Source organism: Chaetodon auriga, chromosome 8 (assembly GCF_051107435.1).
Source record: "Chaetodon auriga isolate fChaAug3 chromosome 8, fChaAug3.hap1, whole genome shotgun sequence".
Lineage (NCBI taxonomy): Eukaryota > Metazoa > Chordata > Actinopteri > Chaetodontiformes > Chaetodontidae > Chaetodon > Chaetodon auriga.
This window is the reverse complement of record NC_135081.1, coordinates 6,924,513-6,945,924: the sequence shown is the minus strand read 5'-3', so window position 1 is coordinate 6,945,924 and position 21,412 is coordinate 6,924,513. Positions and strand designations below refer to the sequence as shown.

Here is a 21,412-nt window from a genome sequence, read left to right as displayed (position 1 = left end):
AGCGCGCATTACAGCAGGAGCGTTTGTTATTGTAGACAGCTGATCTACTGTGTGGAAATGATTGTCCGCTTCAGGCTTTATGCTCGCAAATGTGAAATATGTGGCAGTTCTCAGGATTGTCTTATGGCCCTTATTTATATTCAATGCATTGATTTTCATTATCATCTTATACAAGCTGATAACTTCTACAAAGTGAAATAACAGAAGTGGTTGGTTTGCTGGGACCCCTGAAGAACCCCTTTAGTCCTCAGAGTCTGTTCATCCGTCAGAGAAACACATCATCTTTGCAACCACTTACAGCCTGGTTATTAGTCTCTTTAAGAACATCATGCAAGCATGACTTCTCCTCTGCCACAGGCTTGATTTGAATTATATAATACTTCCACACGAGGCCCATTGTAATCCTAGAGGACATGACTGTCCCATCGGCGTGTGCAGCCACATCCAGCATGACATATTTATTGTGAGCAGCCAAATCCAAAGAAATCACACTTTTCACTCTCAGACATTCACTCTCCAGAAATGCAGCTGATGAAATGGCCATTTTTTAATAAGGCAAATCACAAAATACTGAAGCTACAATGATTCAGGACAGTGCATGCTGAAGATAACAGAGTTACATAACTCTGCTACCGCACGATGAGAGCATCTACAGTTGCTTTCTCCAGCTCATCAAACACTAATCATTTCTCAAACCAACAGCAGCAGCGTGCAGCCGTACTCTGAGTGCAAAACAGCAACTACAGTACGGCTCTAATCTCAAAGCTGCTTGTCCTTTTCCTTCGATGAACTCAGTCTTCCACCGGGAAGGTAGGACCCCACACATCTCAACTGATGGATTTCTGTTTTCTCACCAGTTGGTCGGCTCAGCTGTGTGCGTCTGCAGAGGGGGAGCTGCTCTCCTCAGCCTGCTCTGCCGGGGGGTCGTTCCTCACTTTGACAGCGTGGAGGGCGTAGTTGATGGCCGTGCTGTTAGCCCAGCTCCAGGCTCCAGATACTGGGTTGTACAGCATTCCTTGGACAGACTGCACAGAGAAACCATCTGAGAGCGGATGAAAGGGATATGAGGGGGTCAGAGGCCGAAGAAAAAGACTCTGTTTTTTATATCTGTGCAAAGAATATTTTCACCTGTGGGCACTGCAACAACATAATACAGCTCATTCTCGAGTGAACCAGTTCCTGAATGAGGTGATGATATGAATCCTTTTTATTCTTATTGTGCTGATTATTAGAGGGACTTACTGGACTCCAGGAGGCGCTCCAGCTCTTCGGGGCTGATGAACTTCTGCCAGTCGTGCGTCCCTCTGGGAACGATGTGCAGCAGCTGCTCGGCTGCAATGATGGCCAACACGTACGACAGGCTGGTTTTATTCATAGTGGTGATGAAGAGTGAGCCACCCGGCTGCACTTACAGAGAAGGGACAGTCTCAGGTTATGAAGTGTTAAAGATTTACAGTTTTTACTGCTAATGTTGCTTCAAAATACGTGACAGCACATCCCTGCAGGTACTGTGTACACAAGCAAGGTGCTGCCAGGGTCATCAAGATATTTATAGAATGGATTTAAAGCTTTTAGAGCACAAGATCAGAAGGGAACAGTGCCAAACCTGCAGGTTCAACCTCGGTCAAGATTAACAAATTTAAGGGGAGGGGAGGCAGAAGGAGAGTGGACAGGGAGAGAGAGTGAGAGGGATGGGAAATAAAAGCACGAGAGTTCAGTTCCCCTTTAAAACGAATCCAAACAATACAAGAACTCATGCTAAAACATCCCTGCATAGCTGCCCTGAAGCAAGACACATTTAAAAGGTTTTTCTTTGTAAGACAGCAGAAGTGAGAGATTTGGGCCACAGAGAGAGAGAAAGTCCAGTCGAGCTGATCCGAACACAGAGACGTGAAGTGAGGATCTGTTTCTCCCTCTCGGCTGACCGAGGAGATCATCTGGTCTCAGTATTGATGCACAGCTTTCATTAAAGCTTCTCAAGTTTCAGTGCAACTCACACACATAAAAACACGTGCTAACCTATTCCCAGAGACACACCACAGATGCAAACACAACACAATCACCATATGCACATTAGCATACGCTCAGACGAGCACACAGACGCAAACGCTACTGATGCAGAAATATCTGACATGAGTTAACAGCTGGAGGAAAACACACACACAAACACACACACTGTCCCGGGACACACCTTCAGCATGAGGCTGCAGGAGCAGGCGAATGTTTCCAGGTTGGCCAGATGTTCCACCACCTCTGATGCGACAATGGCATCAAACTGGCCCGGCCCCTGCTCCTCCTCCTCCTCCTCCTCTGCTGAGAGCTCCTCCAGGGTGCAGGCCCGGTAGCAGACCCGGTCACGAAGGTCCGGGTCAGAGGACGAATGCAGCTGGGCTGTGCCGATGCTGTCTCCTACTGGATCTATGCCCAACACACTGGCTCCCAGGCGGCCCAGGGGCTTGTGAAGGACAGGGAGGAAGGAGGGGATAGAGACAAGTCAGTAGTGGACCTACTGTGTGTCAGGTTTTTATAAAATGCCTTCTGCAGCAGCACTTAGTTAGAAACTTTATTCCATATTGTGGGAAATTGTCTTCGGCTTCACTACAGTGTTAAAAACGATACAGGACAACAAACTATCAACCAACAAGATTCTTTTTAAAAGACGTAGATGCAGGAAAAATCATGTCAAAGCAATGAAGAATCCACAGATTAGCCGACTGCGTGAGAAGTCAGTGCTGAGGGGAAAAAAACTAACAGCATTTTAAAGCTGGTGATGAGCGTGAAAGGAGGCTGGATGTGAGCCACACCGCCCTCCTGTGGACAAACGCTAAACACACAGGCACGTGTGGCGGGCTGCACTCGCCCGCGGGCTGATCTCGACCCTCCCACAGCTGATGCCTTCTGATGGAAAGGGTTGCGGTGACGAGACACCCGGAGACACAACCGCAGTTGCAATCTTAACAGACACTTTTTATGCTTTTTGTGCATGTGTGACTGTGACAGCCTGTGTGACAGAGCCACATAAATACGGGACCTGAATTTGTCTGCTCAAATCACACAGCACAGCTGGTATGTCCTCAGTTCAAATGAAGGCAGAGACAGAGGCCCTGTCCTGGCTGCCCAGCTATCAGCGCTAACAAACAGACAAACAACCGCGAACGACCGACTGTCCGATCCACCAAGCTGAGACCAGTCAAATCACACGAGGACCAGAATTTGTCTGACGTTTAAATGGTTTTTTTTGCCCACTTTGGTATGTGAAAGGACCGGCGCTATGATGCACTGAAAGCACAAAGCAACAGACTGCTCTCTGGACAGACAAGTCGCGACGTGATGTGAAAGGTAGCAATTGAAAATATTGGGAATGCACAGCAGGAAAGATAGTTCTCACTACATGTCCTTGTTCACATGAGGTCTGCACTTTCTCAGACACACACACACACACACACACACACACACAACACTGACCTCTGTGAGCAGGCCTCCTCCACAGCCGACATCCAGTATTTTCAGTCCTGCCAGCGGTTTCCCAGGATGACGCGTGGTGTGCACACTCAGCAGATGGTCCCTGAACAGGTAAATGAGCAGCGGGTTAAAGCCTCCTCCTCCAGCACACATCTGCCATGTTACAGACATATTTGAAATGAAAAGGGAAGATTCTTAAACATCCACAGCCTGTTTAGTGCTGCTTGGCATGGGGGGGAGTTATGGGAGGTTGGAGACCAGGAGAATCTCTACAGTTTGCTTAAACCATCCTCTGTCACAGCCACCCCCACTTCACAGTGAGCCACGACATCAGCCGGCTTACAACACAAACATCCTCTGGCTACAGAGCCATCCCTGTGCGCCTTCCTCCCTACCTTCCTCACACACTGTCTGGAGACCGTCTGCCTCAGGCATTGAACACGCAGAACAAGAACAAGATCTGAAAATGCATCATGCTCATTAAAGCTTTGCTGGGTTCAAGAGCACTCGTGCAAACAGGGAAGGAAAGATGAGGAGGTGTTAGCTGACATCCACCTAACTAGCTTCCAGCCGCACCAAAAGACAGACAAAGGCTTTCCTCACTTCTACACTCCTACATGTCATTCTCTTTCACTTGAAATCTTATTTGGCTAAACATCCAAAAAAACACATTTCTGATGGTGAACTAAATGCATTCAGTGTTTTATGATGGCTGATTGTATTGATTGCGAGTTTTCAACGTGCAAAACTATGATGGAAAAAAAGCGAAAGTGACTCAAAGTGACACATTGATACAAAGTGCAAAACGCTAAAAGCTTATTATTCAGCACCCAGGCCACTGAATCAAGCTACATGTGTTTGCATGCATTTTCTATTTTTTTTTTTCTTTTTTTTTATTTTAATTTTTTTGCATTTTGCATTTCAGATGTGATGGGGGGGGGAAGGTGTGCATTGTTAGCCATATGATTGCTGTCATGTATGAAGTGTCTCCGGCAGAAGCCAACTGTGGTTTAAGATGACATACGTTCCATCATTACGCTATTACTGTACTCTGCTGTGCTTTGGATGAGTAAACGTACAGTGATTGAACTATTAAAGGCTTGGTATGTTGACTGAAAACACAATACAGATCAGAAATTAAGTGACAAAAACCTATACATACTTACATATTAGAATTAGTGTAGTGTTGTCAGACTTTATTATCTATACTTAGAATATTTCAGCAAGCTCAATCTAAAGTCTCTTTAAGTCAGGATTGTATCATAATAAGACTGCTGCAGTCTAAAAGGTACAGTCTCATTTCGACACACCCTGAGGGGCAGACCCATATCAGGCAAATCCGCCGCACTCAGACGTACGCTGGCACTGGATCTGTCATGCTGTCATCATGACACACATCATCACCACCACCACCAACGGGACCACAGTGGGGGGAGGGGGGGGGAGGAGCAGCAACGGGCTCTTGGCTGGATGGGTAATGTCATGATTATCTTGTGGGGCCCCTACAGCAGATCTTATCAATCAAAACAGCAGCAGCGCCCCAAACAGGCACGGGTGCAGCGTCTGGGCGGCTGAAACCCTATTGGCTGGAAATGTGCTGATGTGCGGGGGAATCCTGTCACTTTCACTGTGTGTTACTTCCCTCGTGCGTTCTCTGCGTCCAAACACCACGAGGCTGGATCTCCTCCAGGTTGTGTTTTGACACAGCGGCTTGATGCGTCTGCCAATCAGCCGCCGCGCTGACAGTGCGGTGACGCCTTGACATTTCAAAACTATAATGAATGTTGAAGTGAACACTGTGTCCAAACACACACCTTATAAAAGGCACCCTCAGGTCATTCATGGCATGCAGAGCTGCAAATTGTCCCTGCTCGTCCCACCACTTGCTGGCCAGTGACTGGAACCTCCTCACCTCGTCCGGGTCCACTGTGGTTTGGGAGGCTGAGCGAACACTGCGTGGCAAAACAGACAGGAGCACATCAAGACTGTGCACACAGCAGCTCATCCAGGGCAGAGGACAGCATGGACAAGTCCACAAGGACTGCATCTAATATGATTCTACAATGTCTGATGTTCAGTGCTGGGATTAGTCTGTTGGGAGAAAGAAAACTGTGTTTCTTTTAACATTTGCTGGTTTTAGCTCCTTAAATTTGAGGATAATTTCCATTTTACATAACTCAACATTAAATTAGATTAAACTTTACTGTCATCGTCAGAGTGCAGCAGAGAGGAGACGAAATGCAGTTTAGCATCTAACCAAAAGTGCAAATAGTCATAATATCCTTAACATAAATTCTTAGCAGCTCTGTCGTCAGTCTGTCTCAGGCCCTGCACACAGACAGACGTGTGCTATAAACTCCGTTTCCTTGATTGCATTTGACCTTCATTGAATTTGGCAACAAATTGTTGGTGACATTTAGCGTCATTCCTAACGACCTGTCCGGATCCAGGTCTCAGTGAGTCCTGGCTGCAGTACCTGGTGAGGCGCTGGTTCCTCACGCAGACGCTCCTCGGTGACCGCGCCGCCGTCCAGCTGAAGCCGCAGGCAGCGACGGCTCTGCGGCCGCACGGCGCCAACATGACGCGGCCCAGCTTGCTCCAGTACATTCTGCTGTCATAACACGGCTCAGCTGCTCGCCACGGCGGGTCTGTTTACCGCTCCACGGAAGCTAACCTCTGTATGCCCGTCGGTGCTCAGGCCTTTTCTGCTCGGGTAGAAACTACCCACACTTTAGTTCCTACTGCCCTGACGCTTCACGGTGCTGGTAAGGACAGGTATTAAAAGGCTTAATAGAGAACATGTCGTATAAAACGATGTAATAGTGTTAGAAATGACCATTTTAATGTTAGAGTTCTGTCATAATTTGGATGAATGTCTAATTGCCTCTCTGGCTCAAGGTTTTTGCACGTTTCATTGGCCTCATGCTGGAAACTCTCACCGAGGTTCATCCTCTGACTTCATGTCACCTTCATCAGGTTTCTGTGACAATGGCCTCTACACACAGTATCTTCTAATGAGACTCATTTCCCAACTGTTTGGGCAGCTCATGGGCCAAAATCTGTAGCACATATTTTCAGAGGTAACCCTTCAGCTTCATTGATGTGAATGGGACATTTTCAGGCATGAAGCCCTTCTGACCCTCAAGTGCTTTGCTCTCAACTTTGCAGCCCAGAGGACATTTCTTGGACCCTCATGAATCCACAGGGAGTAGTGAAGCTTTTCTGTCCTGTGTGATTCTGTGATGTAACATTATGATCCTTCACCATGTCTGAAGGGACGCTGTTTGCTGCTGAGTGTCGCATTAAGAAAAGAGACAGTGAGGCAGGACAAGGAACAAACAGTTTATTGGACATCTTACAATAATGTTTGAGGGGGGGGGGGGGGAAACGGTGATCCTGTTACGCTTTAAAATGATGCAACGTCAGTTTTTAGTGTCCACAGTCTTATTAAGTTTGCATAATGATACACGTGAAAACTCCTACCATTCAAAAAGTCTTGTTCTTCAGTCACGTTAAAAATAACATATTTACAAAGATGAAAGAAATGTATGAGGGCGGTTCACCTACAACACTGCCTCTATAATGAGACAAGCCTGTTCAACTCATGGAATTTAAAATGGTAAAGTGCACAGATCGGGAGGTTAACTGTGCTCCTCAGCGTCTGCTACGACGGGAGGGGGATGTTGACCTGAAAGAGAGGCGTGGACATACCATTAATACTGCACCAATCACACTTACCCATGCAGACTTCACAATACAAACATGCACAAGACCCCCACCCACCCACCAGAGTCCAAAAAACTGTTCATCATCTCCATAAAGCTTGTGTTCAGCAGACTCTAGAGAAGCTAATCTACCCTGCAGTGCACAGTGTAAGGCAAGACAACTCTATTTGGCCTCATTATTAAAGGCCTTATTTCAGGTTCCACATTTTAACAAGGTGCAACAAATCAGAGGCTTGGACTCTACTGAGGCCACAGGAGGGAATATTGAGACTTGTGACAGTACATGTTCATAACAGTCACTCAATAATTTTCATAAGCTTCCTTTTAAAAGTTAGTGAAAATAGACTGATAACAAGGACTCCAGAGAACTGACAATGAGACATAGATTGAAAACATACAGTAGGAAAAGAAGAGAAAAAAACAAATACTACCTTGATCGCGACTTAGACTTGTGTTTGCGGCTTGCCTTCTTACCAGACTTGTGAGATTTTTCCGTCGACCGTGAGCGACTACGTTTGGATTTTTTTGATTTCTTTTCCTTGCTAACTTCAGGGGTAGGGGATCTACTAGAGTCAGAGTCTGAACGCCTCTTGCTAGCTCTGGCGGAGCCCTTCTTGCTGGATCTGCTATCCTGCCGGGAGTGCTTGTCACTCTGAGAGTCTGTGCACGAGTCGCTGTCTTTCCTTTTCTTCGATTTACCATTCTCCTCTGTCCCCACAAAGCTTCCCTTTTCTTTTTCCTTCTCCTTTTCTCTCTCTTTGGCCTTTGGCTTTTCCTTCTTCCTGTCTGACTCTTTCTCCCTATCCTTATCCTTCTTTTTCTTGTCTTTCTCGTGGCTATGACTCCTTTCCCTCCTTCTCTCTCTGTCTTTGCTGGAGGCCTTCTGTTTGTGTTTGCTGCTACGACTGTGACTGCTGTCTCTGCCATCCCGGCTCCTTTTCCTCTCCTTCCCTCTGTCTTTCTCCTTTTCTCTGTCTCTGTCTCTGCTGCGACTGCGGCTGTCTCTGGCCCTGGCTCTGCCCCTGTCCCTCTCTCTGGATCTGGATCTACTCCTGCGGCTCCTGCGCTCCCTGGAATCACTGCGCTCTTTCTTGTGGCGGCCTGATCTCTCAGCGCTGCTCCTCCTTCTGTCCCTGCCCTTCTCACCACGATCGCCGCGGTGCCTGTGGGAGCTGTGGCTGCGGCTGCGCCAGCGAGCCTTGTGAGAGGAGGAGCGGCTACGCCTCCTCTTCCTTCGTGGGGAGGAGGATCGAGAGGAACTGCGGGAAGATGCAGAGGAGGAAGAGGAGGAAGAGGAAGAACGACGGCTGCTGTGGCTGGAGGTGGAGCGGGAGCTGCTGCTGTGACCGTTGGCTGGGGAATCACTGCCCCCGCGCCCTGATCGCTCCTTCCCTCTGCCTACGCGCTTGCTCTCACTATCCTCCTTCTCACTACGGGACCTACGCCTCTCTACCAAGGGCTCCGCCTCCCTCTCTTTTACTTCCTGTTTGTGTGGGTTCTCTGGCTGGCCCTCATCATACTCCCCCTTTTCTCTGCTCAATCTCTCCTTCACCATCTCTTCTGCAGAAACAAACAACAAAGATGCATGTTAAAGTAAACAAGGAACTGTCAGGTTCTGTAAAAACCTAGAACACACACACAGCTTCCATGCCAACAATGGCTGTGAGCTTGAGTGATGAGGCAGAGATCAAGTCAGCACAAGTTCATGTACAAGTTCATGCATAGGGAAAAAGCAAATGACGTACAAAAGTAGTAAAAAATATGCAAGAAGTTGGACAAAAAAAAGGTCTACCATCATGTTTATTTTGGTTCAGTGATGTAGGAAAACTGTCAAAAGTCATGCCTTACCACGTGCAAGCAGAGCCTCTTGTGCTTGTTTTTCTTGCAGCTGCAGCATCTCCCGCTCTTTCCGGCGGAAGGCGTCCTGCTTCTCCCGAATGCGGTGCCGCAACTCCTCCTCGTCTGTGTCGGAGGATTCAGATCCTCTCACACTGCGATCGTCGTCATCCTCGCTCTCATCTGAACCATAGTCACCAAGCCCACCTGCCACAATAGAGGGTTGTTGAGTGTTGGAAACGATGAAGATCCATTCTGACAATCAGGTTTCACTTATGAAAGCCCTCAATCCCAACCCAATTTCCCAGTGAAAGGCACTTAAACCTGCATAACTGAATATCTCACACTGATAAAGCCCATAAAAAGAAATACATATAGCCCTTTAAGAAGAACTAACAGAAATACTTTGTATTAAAGAGCATGCTTCGGTCATTAAAGTGCAAAACTAAACCCATCAGTCACTGAGATTCCACGTCTATTTGAAAATAAGGTTGTATATTTGGCTGTTTTGCCTTGTGCTGATGCCAGATTTTCACAGGTTCCTACTAACACCCCGCCATAAATTCAAAATATGAAATATTTTCCTTCCCTCCCCCCGGTGACAGAAAAAGGGATACTCACTGAGACCGGTCAGAGAAGCCAGTGCACTTGACTGTGCCAGCTGTTTTGCAGGAGCTTTGATTCACATCAACAACAGGAACAACATGTTAAAACACATACTGCCATTTTCTCAAAGGCAAGAGAGTCGCTAGAGAAGGGGATCACAGATAAAGCACTATTCACAAGAGCTGGCGTGGGCAACAAGAGAAAAAAAATAACAAAAACAAAAAAAAGAAGAAAAAAACGGAGAAAAGAGAGAGGGTTAACAAACAAAATTCTGTCACACAATCCAAGTCAAACAGTCGGTCAGGAGGGAAGAACCAATCTGTACTAATGCACAGTCACTTCAATGGAGGAGGTCACTTGTATCTACAGGTGGATGCTGGTCAGAGTCAGTGCTGAGACTTCATTCAGTCCTATCATTGTCTTTCAGTAGGACCTTCCTACTGAATGTACCAGAAGACCAGGATCAAATACGGTTTGTGAAACAGAACATTGCTCTGCTTTCTCTCCTTCTGATGCATTAGCAGAGAATGGTTGAAAATGCATATCAGACATACTCCCATGTTTGCCCTTCAGTCACCCTAGTTTACAGGGCATAATTTAGTTTCATTTAAAGACATTATTATGCATACAATGAACTGTCTTCAGATTTAAACATAATGTCTTGGTGACAAGCATGGATGATGCATAAACTGGAAAAGGCAAGAGCAGACCTCGAGTGGCTTTCCGGTGAGCCTCTTTGGCCACGTGTTGGATCTCTTCATTAGTGACCTCAAGAAGGATCTCTGTCAGAAGTGTTTTTGTGATGATCATCTAAAGACAAAAATTCAATTCAATTCAATTCTTTTCAATAAATCCTCTTCAAAAATCAACTACAATCTGAATCTGAATGTTCAAACTGACCAGCTGGAATTCTTTTTCTTCATCGGTCATTTCAGGTTCACTGTCCTCAGCAAGAGGCGATGGGCTAAGGCCAGCAAACTCTTTCTTCATGGAGGTCTTTTCTTCGTCACCATTGTCGTCATTCCCCTCATCGTCACTGTCCTGATGCAGACAGAAGCAAGGACTCGCATTCAGTTAACAAAGCGGCAAAGCGTGCATCCTTTGTGACGCCAATGTTTGCTGCAGTCCCAAAACATTATGACCTTGGATGTCCTTCAACACAAACAACACACACCATAACCTCTTTTTCAAAAGGAATCCATTTTGCTATCAAGGCCAGAAAGGGGTTGCTTACAAATTTGCTCTTGCGGGGCACACGTGGCCCATCGCCTTCTTCATCTGCCTCGTGCTCTTTGCCGTCGTCTTTTGCCATTTTTGCACGCTCCTTCTCCATTCGCTCTCGCTCCAGCTTCTTCTGCTTCTCTCTGTCCATCTTTTCAAGGCCCTCTCGGATCCATGCGGGTAGTGTGCGCCTTTTCACAGCGTCTGAAGGTGAAATCCAAGGTCAAAATGAATTATCTACATACTACCACGCTATTAAAATGCAGAAACCCCTTTAGAGTCTTTACACTCTTGCTGACAACTTGTAAAATGTCTTCTGTTGAACTTTAACCATTCTGAACTGCTACACATCAATTCTTAGTTCTACTGCTAATCTGTCCAAATGGTAAAAAGTCAAAATGGTACATGCCTGACATGCCTAGCTGCAAGTCAATTTTCCTACTTTGACATAAAATTAGGAGCATTATTTTACGTCACCCTCTATGTGGCCTAATGCACAATCTGCAATACATTCAACACACTCACCTAGCGGCGCCGGGGCCTCCTGCTTGACAGGGAGCTGGATAGGGGATCTAGGCCGGTCTCTGAACCCAGGTGGTCTGGTATCCCGTCTGTTCTGTGGAGGACCCTGCCAGTATGGGGAGTGAAAGCCTGCAGGTGTGGGTGCAAAGGACGAGGCAGCTCCATGCTGTGGAGAGACAGCAAACGAAAAATTAAAGGTGGTTCCAAGAACAGAAGGTCCTCTCCTAACTGCCACCAAGTGGCATGCACTCTGCATGGGGTTGTTGTCTTTCCCCAGATTAAGTTAGCTGACACTCATCCATCACTCCTGACTGGGTTAGAAAGCCTGATGGGTCTTCAAAAAGAAGAAAAAAAAAATCAGCTGATAAAATAATACCAAACCATGCTGGATCCTCAACAAGCCAACACTTTCCTCTGCACCGCATCAAGAATGATACACCTAGATGCTGGGACCCGGCACAGTTTCTATGGATTGCTCCTTCTTGAGTTACTTGGTTGCACACTAAAACCCAAACGCTTCAACAGTTTCTACGGTAGCATCTGCATACCTGATAATCAAACTGGTTCATGGCCATGGGGGCCATGGCGTAGCTGTCGGGCTGTGCCCCATACCCATGGCTGTTCTGGGGGTAAACCCCGTGGTGGGCTTCAGAGTTGAACTCCACGCTGTCCTGGCTGTTGCTGTCCTCGCTGGGTTTCACCACATCCATCGGTCCTGAACCTGGAGGGATCCAGGCCTGCTCAGGGGGTGGAGGAGGAGGGGGCTGGCCATGTATTCCCCATTCTGTTAATGACAACATAATTAATAAGCAAAAGCCAAAGCACAGAATTAACTAAAGGACAAAGGAATTCTGGTTTATATTTCTCACCATCTGCTCAAGAATACTGAATGTAAAGATTATTCCAGTACCATTTCCAGTACCAAAAAAATCAAAAAGAGAAGATTGGAGCAGAAACAACGAGTCAATAGAGGAATTCAGAAACTTCACGTAGTGCAAGGGGTTAAACTTGTACCTGGCTGCCACATTCTGCCAAACGCCGGGTCACCCTGGAAGGCGCTGTGGTTGCTTTGTCCGACAGGTTCTAGGCCTGGGATGTCCTGGCCATTGGGCTGAATGCTCTGCTGTTCTGCACCTGTTGACTCTTTCTGGGCTATCCATGCCTGCGCCAGGGCAGCCCAGTCCACTTGACCTTCACAAAGCCAGAAAATCCATCCATTTATTTCAAAACACACCTATACAGAAGCTATAACAAGACTGGTGAAACTCTAATTATCAAGGCTGGCTGAGCAGTGGGTAGATGTGCAAAGGCACCCTGCAAGTGCAAATCTCTTTGGAGGAAAAAATCTTCCATGATGCATCACTCACTAACCTGGATCTTGCTGGTGCTGGAAAGACTGCATCCATTGCTGCTGGCTCAGAGGCCACTGTGGCCAGGGCTGTCCTCCCTGATCCCACATCACTCTTCTCTGGATTCGCACCTGAAACACCCAGGCCAGTTGCATTTCAATTTTGCAATCTCAGCATCTCTTTTGCTGACATGACAAGAGCTGCAGCAGTTTTTGTGCTGTAAGATTACATTTGGGACTCGCCTGGTGGCCAGAAATGGGCTAGCGTTAGCTTCGATGGGCTAACGTTACCACAAGCTGACCGGCTAACTGTTTGTTTGTGACTCCAGTTGGCTGAGGGGCTTTTCCTGTGTTAATGGCAGAAGCAGAAGCTGTGTAATGTGGGGTCTTGTGTCATTACTGACGCATGATACTGAAATAGACTCGGAGCCAGTGAAATTCAAACCTCTGAACCAGGCTCTGATCATGCGTTTGTGAGCTAAGGAAGCTCACCAAGCTAGCGCGAGCGAAGGCTTCAGCTAAGCTAAAAATGAAAGCTAACCAACAGAAACGTTAGCACCATCATCTCCCCGGGTGAACAAACGTGCCTTTACATTTCAACTAAATTGCCTGCGAGTGGGAACGTGTGATTAACAGTAATATGTGCTTTCAGTAACATAGCCCCCACCTTTTCCAGTAGATTCTCTCCAGCGCTGCGGTTCCTAATCAAAATGGCTGCCCTAGTGAGTCGTTCGGAGGAAGTGTGAACCGAGGATATGCTGCTGCCTTCAGACGCTGCCCGGAATATTAGAATTCAGGCTTTCATCCAGTTATAATTTTGTCACCTTGCATACATTCTAAAACACGTGAGCGCAAGTGTTAAATTCATGGAATAGAAAAAATAAGAGGTTCTCCATCTAGTCTCTGACTGTATTTAGAGGACAAACTATGCAGACGTATTTTTTGGGACAGTTGTCCGACGAATGGTACGTAAAGGCAGCATTGAGATTGCGAAATATTCAGATGCTGATGGGATTGATGATAAAGCCACAGTGATGCTGGACAAGTGCATTAAAGTCAGTCAGGTGATTTAAATCTAAAAATGATGCGCTCCATAAAAACTTAATAATGTGGATTAAATTAATTTTGTAATGAATTCAAAAGACATTGTTCTGAGTCGAGGAATTATATATTATTATATATAATTTTTTTTCTGTTGTCCTTCATATGGAATAGCTTTGCCATTTTGCTGTTTTATTGAGCTGGAATTCTGCCATGGACTCAATAAGACCACATGCACCATGGTCCTGGATGGAGTTGGTGTTCATCAAACAAGATGATTTTAGATCCACCTGGTCATCATCACACATATTCAGACATTCCCATGTGTATTATAACAATTTATAACCTACTTTTCATGAGGTCCCTGGTCATCTCTGGTCAATCACATGACCAAATATGAAATGTGTCATGAAGAGTTCTACAAGGTTGATCCCAGCGACTCAGCAATGAGAATCTCTCTGCAGACTCCCCATACTCTTCAGCCTGAACACACCTGGTTTTTTTTTGTGTCTGGAGGATCAACCGTGTTTCGGTACTCTCATTTGTTGAATTGGAAAATTGTTATGAGAATGTCTTTGTCGCTTTGATTGTTAATCCTGCTCTGAGCTCTGCAAACCTGCTGGCACATCGGCTCCTATACGCATCAGGTAAGAGCCACGATAGTTTTCAAGTCTCACACATGCTTTCTTGTTTGTTGTTTATATTGTAATGATGACAGAACTATTGAGGTTTCAGCAGCACACACACACACACACACACACACACACACACACACACACACACACACACACACACACACACACACACAGTCCAGCACTGCGCCTGACCTCCCTGCTCATGTCACACCAACCTGTCTGTAATGAGGAAGAGGGGAACAGTGAAGATGATGAGGAATGTTACGTAGGTGGAAAAAAAGCCAATCCTTGAGCTTTTTATTAAATACCCATGGAATCAGATAGACATCTAGTGTAGGAACTTTTGCCCAATGGTGTGTCGTCCAGCAGCAATTCAAAAGTTGTTAAATGATGATAAAAGAGGATTCTGTGAAGAGACTATTAAATGTTAAATTTTAATGGTATATATCAGAAAGAGGTTGAGGGTGTGGTTAAAACAGCGAGTGGGTTTATGTACTTTTTGATAGAAGCTAAACGAATCTAATGATGAGACAAACACAGTACTAAGGCTCTTATTATTGAATATCATGAATATTGAAATCAAGTACAATAATGTATCTGTTTTAAGTTATAAATGTCATAAAAACTCAGAGGATTCAGATCAAAATTCAGAATATGGATCAGGAGCATGGTGCATTGTAACAAAAAAAGCTGGCTGCAGTGTTTTGCAGGTTTGGTGTGAAAGACTAAGAAGGAGGCTTCCAAATGAACAGCTGAGTTTAGGTTTATGCTTGATGAATAGGCTTGAGTCAAAAACGGCTGCAACTCCATCATCTCAGCTGATGCCTTGATGAATGTGAGTATTAATAGGACTAGGTGGAGGTGCTTCATCGAGGCTAACATACTCTTATGACACAGACAGGATTAGAATGAATGAATAGCGTATCTCTGGAACGACAAGGTCTATGAATAATCAGCGAATACTACTGAGATATCAGCAGAGGTGGGTCTGAGGAAATAAAGATGGAACACAGCAAAGATGACAAATAAAAGAGTGAATATCCCCTCTGGAGTCAGGCAGTTGTAACCCTAAACCAAACAAAGCAAACCATCACACAACATCTGAACATTACCTGTGCCAAGACTGATGCTAATAAAGTGAAGCAGAGAACAGTTAGAGGCATGGCACCAAACTGTAAAACATGTCACTATAGGTATTCATTGCATCTAAATGTGACTGTTTTTGGCTTTGTTTTGAAAAATCAGTCACCACATACATGTCGCCATCCAAAGAGAGACACACAAAGGCCATGAGGTTTGACCCTGTTGTGTTAATATTACGTTTCGACCACTAGATGGAGACATAGAGCGTGTGTCCGCACGGACAGCTGGGGCGCAGTCCTGTCATAATGCCAAGAAAATGACTAGAGGATGTCTGCACGTGGCTCTGGTCATTCCATCAGCCATTACCAGTGGTTTTATGCGACCAAACATCTGATTCCAAAAATAGCAAAGGCAAGGCAGAATCTCTACCTATAAATGTTCAAGAGTTTATTCGGTGGAAGTACATTACAGCCAAGCTTTAACTCCAGATGAACCCACGAGAGAGCAGTGGGCCCAAAGTAAGATGTGGACACCCATTCAGCCCCTAAGGATTGTTAATAAATTGCTAAACATTCCACGTATTCAATATAATATCAGTCGTAACTAAATATTTTCTACCTACTACATATGTTTTGACAGTTGTAGTTGTTATTTTGCAGGTTCAGATTTCATATGAATGGCCTGTGATCAGGTTAATAAATACTATGCTGTTAAACATTTAACCACCCCACAGTATAAAGTGGTTAAAACTGGCTCCACTTGGACCAGCAACATTAAAATGCTGCTTACACAATAATGCATCAGCATCAATAATCCAGCACTGACAGAAGCCATTCTGCCACCTGATGAGTACTTTTACTTCAATATTTTAAGTGCTTTTTGTAGCAACTTTTGCACTTTTACTTCAGTAACATTTTGAATGCATGACATTTACGCAAGAGTACTTTTACATGGGGGCATTGCAACTTTCAAGTAAAGGATCTCAATACTATTGCATATCAACAGAAATATTAAAATGACAGTATTTTCTGACACAGGGCCTCTGAAGAAAACAGGCTGAGAAGATGAGTAAAAACACAGCAGGAGCCTGGTTGAGATTTATCATTTCAGTTCAAATATTGTGCATCAGGTCATACAGTGGTAACTGCTACACAGTGAACTTGAAGCCTTTGGGGCCCACGAGGCCGCGGGGGTCCTGAGGCAGTCTTTGCTCAGTTGGTGATCCTGACATTTCTCCGACCATGTGCTGGCATTTCTTACAGCACAAATATCTCTCCATCAGTAGAGGGCAGCATACTCCTAGCATGTGTTGGTGTCTTCCCTGTACACATTTAATTGGCATTGACTAACACACACAGCAAAACACTTTAAAGCCATAAATCTAAAGGGCAGTACTACAGATGGATGAGTGTGGCTTCAGCGTTAGGTGAGTGTACTGTGCTGAAATCTACTTAACACATGCTCTGTCTTAGGAAAGGGTTTGGTGCAGGTGTTGTTCAGTGCTCTGTGCTTGGTGTTAACAGGCAGTGATGTATATGCACTGTGAGGGGCAAAGCCTAAGGCATGAGTATGTGGACGTTTGCATGAGGAAGATGTGTTGAGCGTGCTAATGCAGGGTATGAGCGCTGCTCAACAAAGGTGAGACTGACAGTGACAATGGCGTGCATGGTGAGAGCAGTAAAATTTAACCTCCACTGCTGGTAGATAGGCAGACAGTAACGAGCGTTCCAGCATTACAACTGTCTCACACAGGGGGAGGGGTGCCTTTCATTAAGTGAGATTAAATCACATCTAATGCTTCAGTAGCATGTCCCCGAGCCAAGAGCCACCCCCGCTTCAAAAATAGACAAATACATTTCAGAGGAGATTTGCTCTTTTTGTTGGTGGCGGCTTGACAACCTGTTTTAACGTTCCAGCAGCATGACTGGGATGTCACAGCGTGTGGGAAGGACGGGACACGTAAGGCGATGTTTTTGGACGTTGCCCTTTTCCAGATTCCACACCCACCTCCTCTTCACCAGCTCGCGACATGTTCTGAAGCAGTGCTGCTTTGCACCCGTCAGGGCCAATCACCGATGGAGATGGCTCGAATGCGGCCCCGTGGGATCTGCAGCGACAGCCGAGAGCAACGGTGGACAACATCTTGCTTCGAGTAAAAACAGGGTGACATCCGAGTCCAAAGCAGAAACAACAAAAACCGTCCTCTTCTGCCAGCGCTGTTGCACAAGAGAGGCTGACACGTGAAGAGAAAGATGAGTCTCTCAGAATATTCAGTTCATAAATTAGATTTATTTTCATACAGTATTTAGTTATACTCATTCCAAATGTTTATCATTTCATAACTGAAATTAAATGATTTTCTGGAAACAATTCTGTCTTGAGGAAAAACCCTGCACGCCAGAAGCACCATGATTTTGTATTGTTTCTAGTATGTACACTTACATACACTCAGTACTATTTTTGCGTACAGTAAGTTATACTGTACATAAATACTGTAAGCCAGACACATCCCTCCTTGCATTTGCCTATGCATATGTTCTTCTTCTCACCATGCACAGGCTTCTTAAACCTGAAGCACAGGCACTGAATTTGACCTTGTTTCATAAGAAAATAACAGACCTCTAGATTCTGCTGCGCGTGTTCAACCCTTTCCCTTTGACTGTTTTGGCAAATGTCCGACAAGCAAGAAAAATGTTTTCATTTAAAATATTTTCATAGAAAAAGATGAACAGCTCATTTGACATAGACGTTTCAAGAAGAGGCAATACATTCATTAGAACATTAACCCATGCACATTACAGCAAAGATGTTTTTTTCTAGCGAGGCTTGAAGCCTTTGAGTTTTTTTATAGCTAGTTTTTACTCAATTTTACTGACAGTATGAGGGAATTAAAAATCAGTCTGTCACAGCGCTGACCAATAGTTGAACATCTTAATGGGTCTGGTTGTGCGCCTACACAGTAAGAGTAGAGCTGAAACACAATGAAGGCAGACAAGGTGCTTTGTTGGTCTGATAAACATCTGAGTACGTTTGTTTGTGCAACGACACTCGAGAACCACACTGATGACCTTGAGAGATTCAATGTTAAAGAAACTGAATGAAGTAAACGTGTGTGTTCTGTTTTCCTGCTGTGACTTGCAGCTGCAAAACTCATCTTTGGCAAATGTAATTCACTGATAGTCTTACATTTATACATTCCGATGTGCTAAAAGAACAATCTATTCAAAGTAGGCTGTAAAACAACAGCTGTGCTACTCCTTAATGGTGCTATGTGTAGCAATTTCAACCAGTATGTCGATGTAAACTACTATAAGCTGTGATAGCTTGGTTATTATTATCATCATAAATAAATAGCGCAAAAAAAAGAGACAATTACTGGTCACTCTTTAACGCCATTAGTGCTGTATTAGTGCTTGGATTTTTCAATCATATTTTCCCATAAACTCTACCGCCAATGATATTGCTACTTGTCCTCATGCATCTTCTCTTTACTGAAAAGGACAAACGTGTCTGAATTCATTTTTCTTACCATCTATCGTCGTCATTGCCAGACACAATCATGCACACTTCTTAACAAAAACCTGAGCCAGTGCCACACAATGAACTTTTTTTTTGCGTAGAATGCAGACAGAGGAAAATCTTCTCCATGACAGTCGGGAGTGTTGTTAATTACACCGACTACAATTCTATCTCAAATGTAATGTGGCGATGGTTTACTGATGTGCCAATGATACACATAGCACCTTAAATCTACATTCTCTCGTCTGTCGCTCACTCAGTCACTCACGTGTGTGCCTGTGCACACACACACAACTGACATCAACTAGTTAGTGCAGCGTAGTTTAGCATGCAATAATTCTGCTCATTTCCTGTTAGTTACCTTAGAGAAACTCCTTCATGCAGTTATCTCAGGCACGTGATCGTAACAGAGACAGATGATAAACAGCTCAGGTTCAGCAACGCTCTTTCCTCCCGACCTCGTTTTAAAGGGTAGGACTTTCAAAACAGGTAACATGAATGAAAATCTGGGCAATATCAAAGCAGAAAATAATAACTTAAACATCTGATGTCTATCTTTTATACATCTAAGATATCCAGAAGTCCCAATTTTGACTGAGAATTTCTATGCAAAAGAGACAGCGGTCATTCCTCTCTTGTAAGACAAGTGAATGCACAGTGAAGTCTTTCCCTCTTCTTCCCTCCACCTACTTGCAGATACAGTAAGAGGAGGAGTGCAGGGACGAGCCAAAGACAACACAAAGCGAAAGAGAGATGTAGGGAAAAGTACTTCAGCTATTCACATTACAGCATTTCCTCGTAGAAGAGCAGGTATGCCTGAGAGTTGAGTACCCTTGACTCTGGTACCGACTGAACGGTGGTATCACTGATGTACACCCACTGGCCCTGGGAGCTGCTGCCTGCATCCCTCGCGCCTGAAACACACACACACACATACACAGTGTTAATATCACAAGCAGCAATCTGGTGTTGTCTCTGTCATTTAAAAAACGAGGAGGCGCTCGTCCTTTGATGGCGGTCTTCTGTTCTTTTCTGAGTCTGACAAAAGTCCAGCGTGCGTAAACAATCTTGTTCAGTGTCCAGATGTGTGGACGAACACAACAGCAAAGCTAAAATAATGCCAAACTAACAGGAAACATTTGTTTAAGCTTTTCAATGTCACAGGGGGACCAAAAAATGTACTCTGCTCTGACCGTCAACTAAGCTGCAGCCATCACACCTGTAACACGGAGCCACAAGGATGTAGATAATACAACAGGTAGGTACTGTGGACCACACTGTGCCAGCAGTCGTTCTAACAACATGTGTGATCCTTGTGTCATTACCAACACGTCAAGTCTTACATTAGCTTGTTAACAGGAAGGACAAGTTTTACAACTAGATTTCAGCACTTGATACTGTAAATCTAGACACTCTCCTTGAGAAGGAGAGAGAGAGAGAAAGAGAGACAACAACATGGATATATAGAACAGAAAGACCTCTATTCATCCTGCGCTTGGTAGAGGACATTTTCAATTTTGTAAGAGTGAGGCCTTTGCTGCAAAATACACGAACAGCGCACAAACACACAGACACAGAATAGATGAAAGGTCTTAAATGGGCTCAAGAGAGCCAAACCCTGACCTGACAGGTTCCTGTGGTGCAGCTCTGTCTTCCTCTGGGGAGCGCGCACTTTTACGTATGCAGTGTAGTGGCCTCCTCGCATTGAACCGCTATGTTCCACAATCCCATACAGGCTGTAGAGGACACGCTCACCGGCTGCCAGGTTCTAGCAAAAAATGAGAAAGAGGATTAGCAAAAGGGGAAATGGATATAAAAAGGAAAGGTAGAGAGGTAAAGGTCTCCTGGAACAGTACCAACCAAGGACATTCATTACTGAACAAGTGAAGCAGAAACCTTTGGTACAGTAACAGAAAAGCAGTGGTAAAAGTAAGACAGTTTAAAAACCCCTTTATCATTAGTTTGACACAGAAGAAATTAATTCAGTTTCAAGTACACTGAATATATTTCAACATTGCATTAGTAGTTAAATACCTTGCAGGATGCTGAGCAGAATGGAGCAAGATCCAAGATCAGGGGGAAGTCAACATGGCGGTTCACTTTTCGTAAGTTCATCCCTGCCTTAAAATACAAACAGAGAGGGCCACGCATGAACATTTAGGCCTCCACAACACAAGCCCCACACACGGTTGCTGTTTAAGATATGTGAAAGAAAAGGCAGCCTGTGCTCACCTGATGGAAGCGTTTAAGATGCAGTGTGATGACAGGAGGCAGGGACGATATCAGCATTTGCTTCCTAGCGCTGGTGTAAATCTTCTCCACCTTCTTATCTATGCCAACAACAAAAACCATCAACATCAGGGTAAACGGTTCAAACATTCAGTCTGTTTTATTCTAATGAATGTCCGCGTGAG

General features: G+C 44.9%; 3 protein-coding genes across 4 annotated transcripts in view; all 3 read right to left on the bottom strand.

Moving 5' to 3' along the window:
* Positions 1-433: 433 nt before the first annotated feature.
* coq3 (coenzyme Q3 methyltransferase) lies at positions 434-6,169 on the bottom strand. Its single transcript, XM_076736995.1, has 6 exons — positions 5,939-6,169; positions 5,277-5,414; positions 3,466-3,565; positions 2,192-2,455; positions 1,243-1,402; positions 434-1,042 (listed from the first exon to the last, which is right to left on the bottom strand). The coding sequence occupies exons 1-6, from the start codon at positions 6,067-6,069 to the stop codon at positions 867-869; spliced, it is 969 nt and encodes a 322-aa protein (XP_076593110.1). The 5' UTR covers positions 6,070-6,169; the 3' UTR covers positions 434-866.
* Positions 6,170-6,790: 621 nt separating this feature from the next.
* pnisr (PNN-interacting serine/arginine-rich protein) lies at positions 6,791-13,502 on the bottom strand. Of its 2 annotated transcripts, XM_076736277.1 has the most exons (12): positions 13,388-13,487; positions 12,744-12,852; positions 12,387-12,563; positions 11,921-12,156; positions 11,376-11,538; positions 10,864-11,054; positions 10,530-10,670; positions 10,340-10,439; positions 9,645-9,698; positions 9,036-9,230; positions 7,619-8,747; positions 6,791-7,150 (listed from the first exon to the last, which is right to left on the bottom strand). In XM_076736277.1, exons 2-12 carry the CDS (start codon positions 12,829-12,831, stop codon positions 7,117-7,119), a joined length of 2,508 nt encoding a protein of 835 aa, XP_076592392.1. In that variant the 5' UTR covers positions 12,832-12,852; positions 13,388-13,487; the 3' UTR covers positions 6,791-7,116. The 2 variants fall into 2 exon arrangements, 1 of the variants encoding a protein (XP_076592392.1); XR_013077431.1 differs by lacking the exon at positions 6,791-7,150 and having other exon boundaries at positions 7,889-8,747; positions 11,985-12,156; positions 13,388-13,502.
* A 4,246-nt stretch (positions 13,503-17,748) lies between these two features.
* usp45 (ubiquitin specific peptidase 45) overlaps positions 17,749-21,412 on the bottom strand; it is a 34,002-nt gene continuing 30,338 nt past the window's right edge. Inside the window, exons 15-18 of the mRNA XM_076737271.1 lie at positions 21,231-21,328; positions 21,033-21,119; positions 20,622-20,766; positions 17,749-19,912 (exon numbers count right to left, since the gene is read on the bottom strand). Of these exons, the coding sequence (XP_076593386.1) occupies positions 19,782-19,912; positions 20,622-20,766; positions 21,033-21,119; positions 21,231-21,328 (461 nt within the window). The 3' untranslated portion in view covers positions 17,749-19,781. The remainder of the gene's footprint in view (positions 19,913-20,621; positions 20,767-21,032; positions 21,120-21,230; positions 21,329-21,412) is intronic.

What these genes read in the sequence shown, in the direction of transcription:
- coq3 (XM_076736995.1), bottom strand. Translation starts at nt 6,069, where the DNA reads ATGTACTGGAGCAAGCTGGGCCGCGTCATGTTGGCGCCGTGCGGCCGC. An exon ending in GAGGAGGCCTGCTCACAGAG is followed by an intron (nt 2,456 to 3,465) that starts GTCAGTGTTGTG and finishes GTCCTTCACAAG; the next exon opens with CCCCTGGGCCGCCTGGGAGC. An exon ending in GGAGCGCCTCCTGGAGTCCA is followed by an intron (nt 1,043 to 1,242) that starts GTAAGTCCCTCT and finishes ATCCGCTCTCAG; the next exon opens with ATGGTTTCTCTGTGCAGTCT.
- pnisr (XM_076736277.1), bottom strand. Translation starts at nt 12,831, where the DNA reads ATGTGGGATCAGGGAGGACAGCCCTGGCCACAGTGGCCTCTGAGCCAG. An exon ending in TGCCCCGCAAGAGCAAATTT is followed by an intron (nt 10,671 to 10,863) that starts GTAAGCAACCCC and finishes TGTCTGCATCAG; the next exon opens with GACAGTGACGATGAGGGGAA. An exon ending in AAGTCTAAGTCGCGATCAAG is followed by an intron (nt 7,151 to 7,618) that starts GTAGTATTTGTT and finishes CCTCTCTTTCAG; the next exon opens with GTCAACATCCCCCTCCCGTC.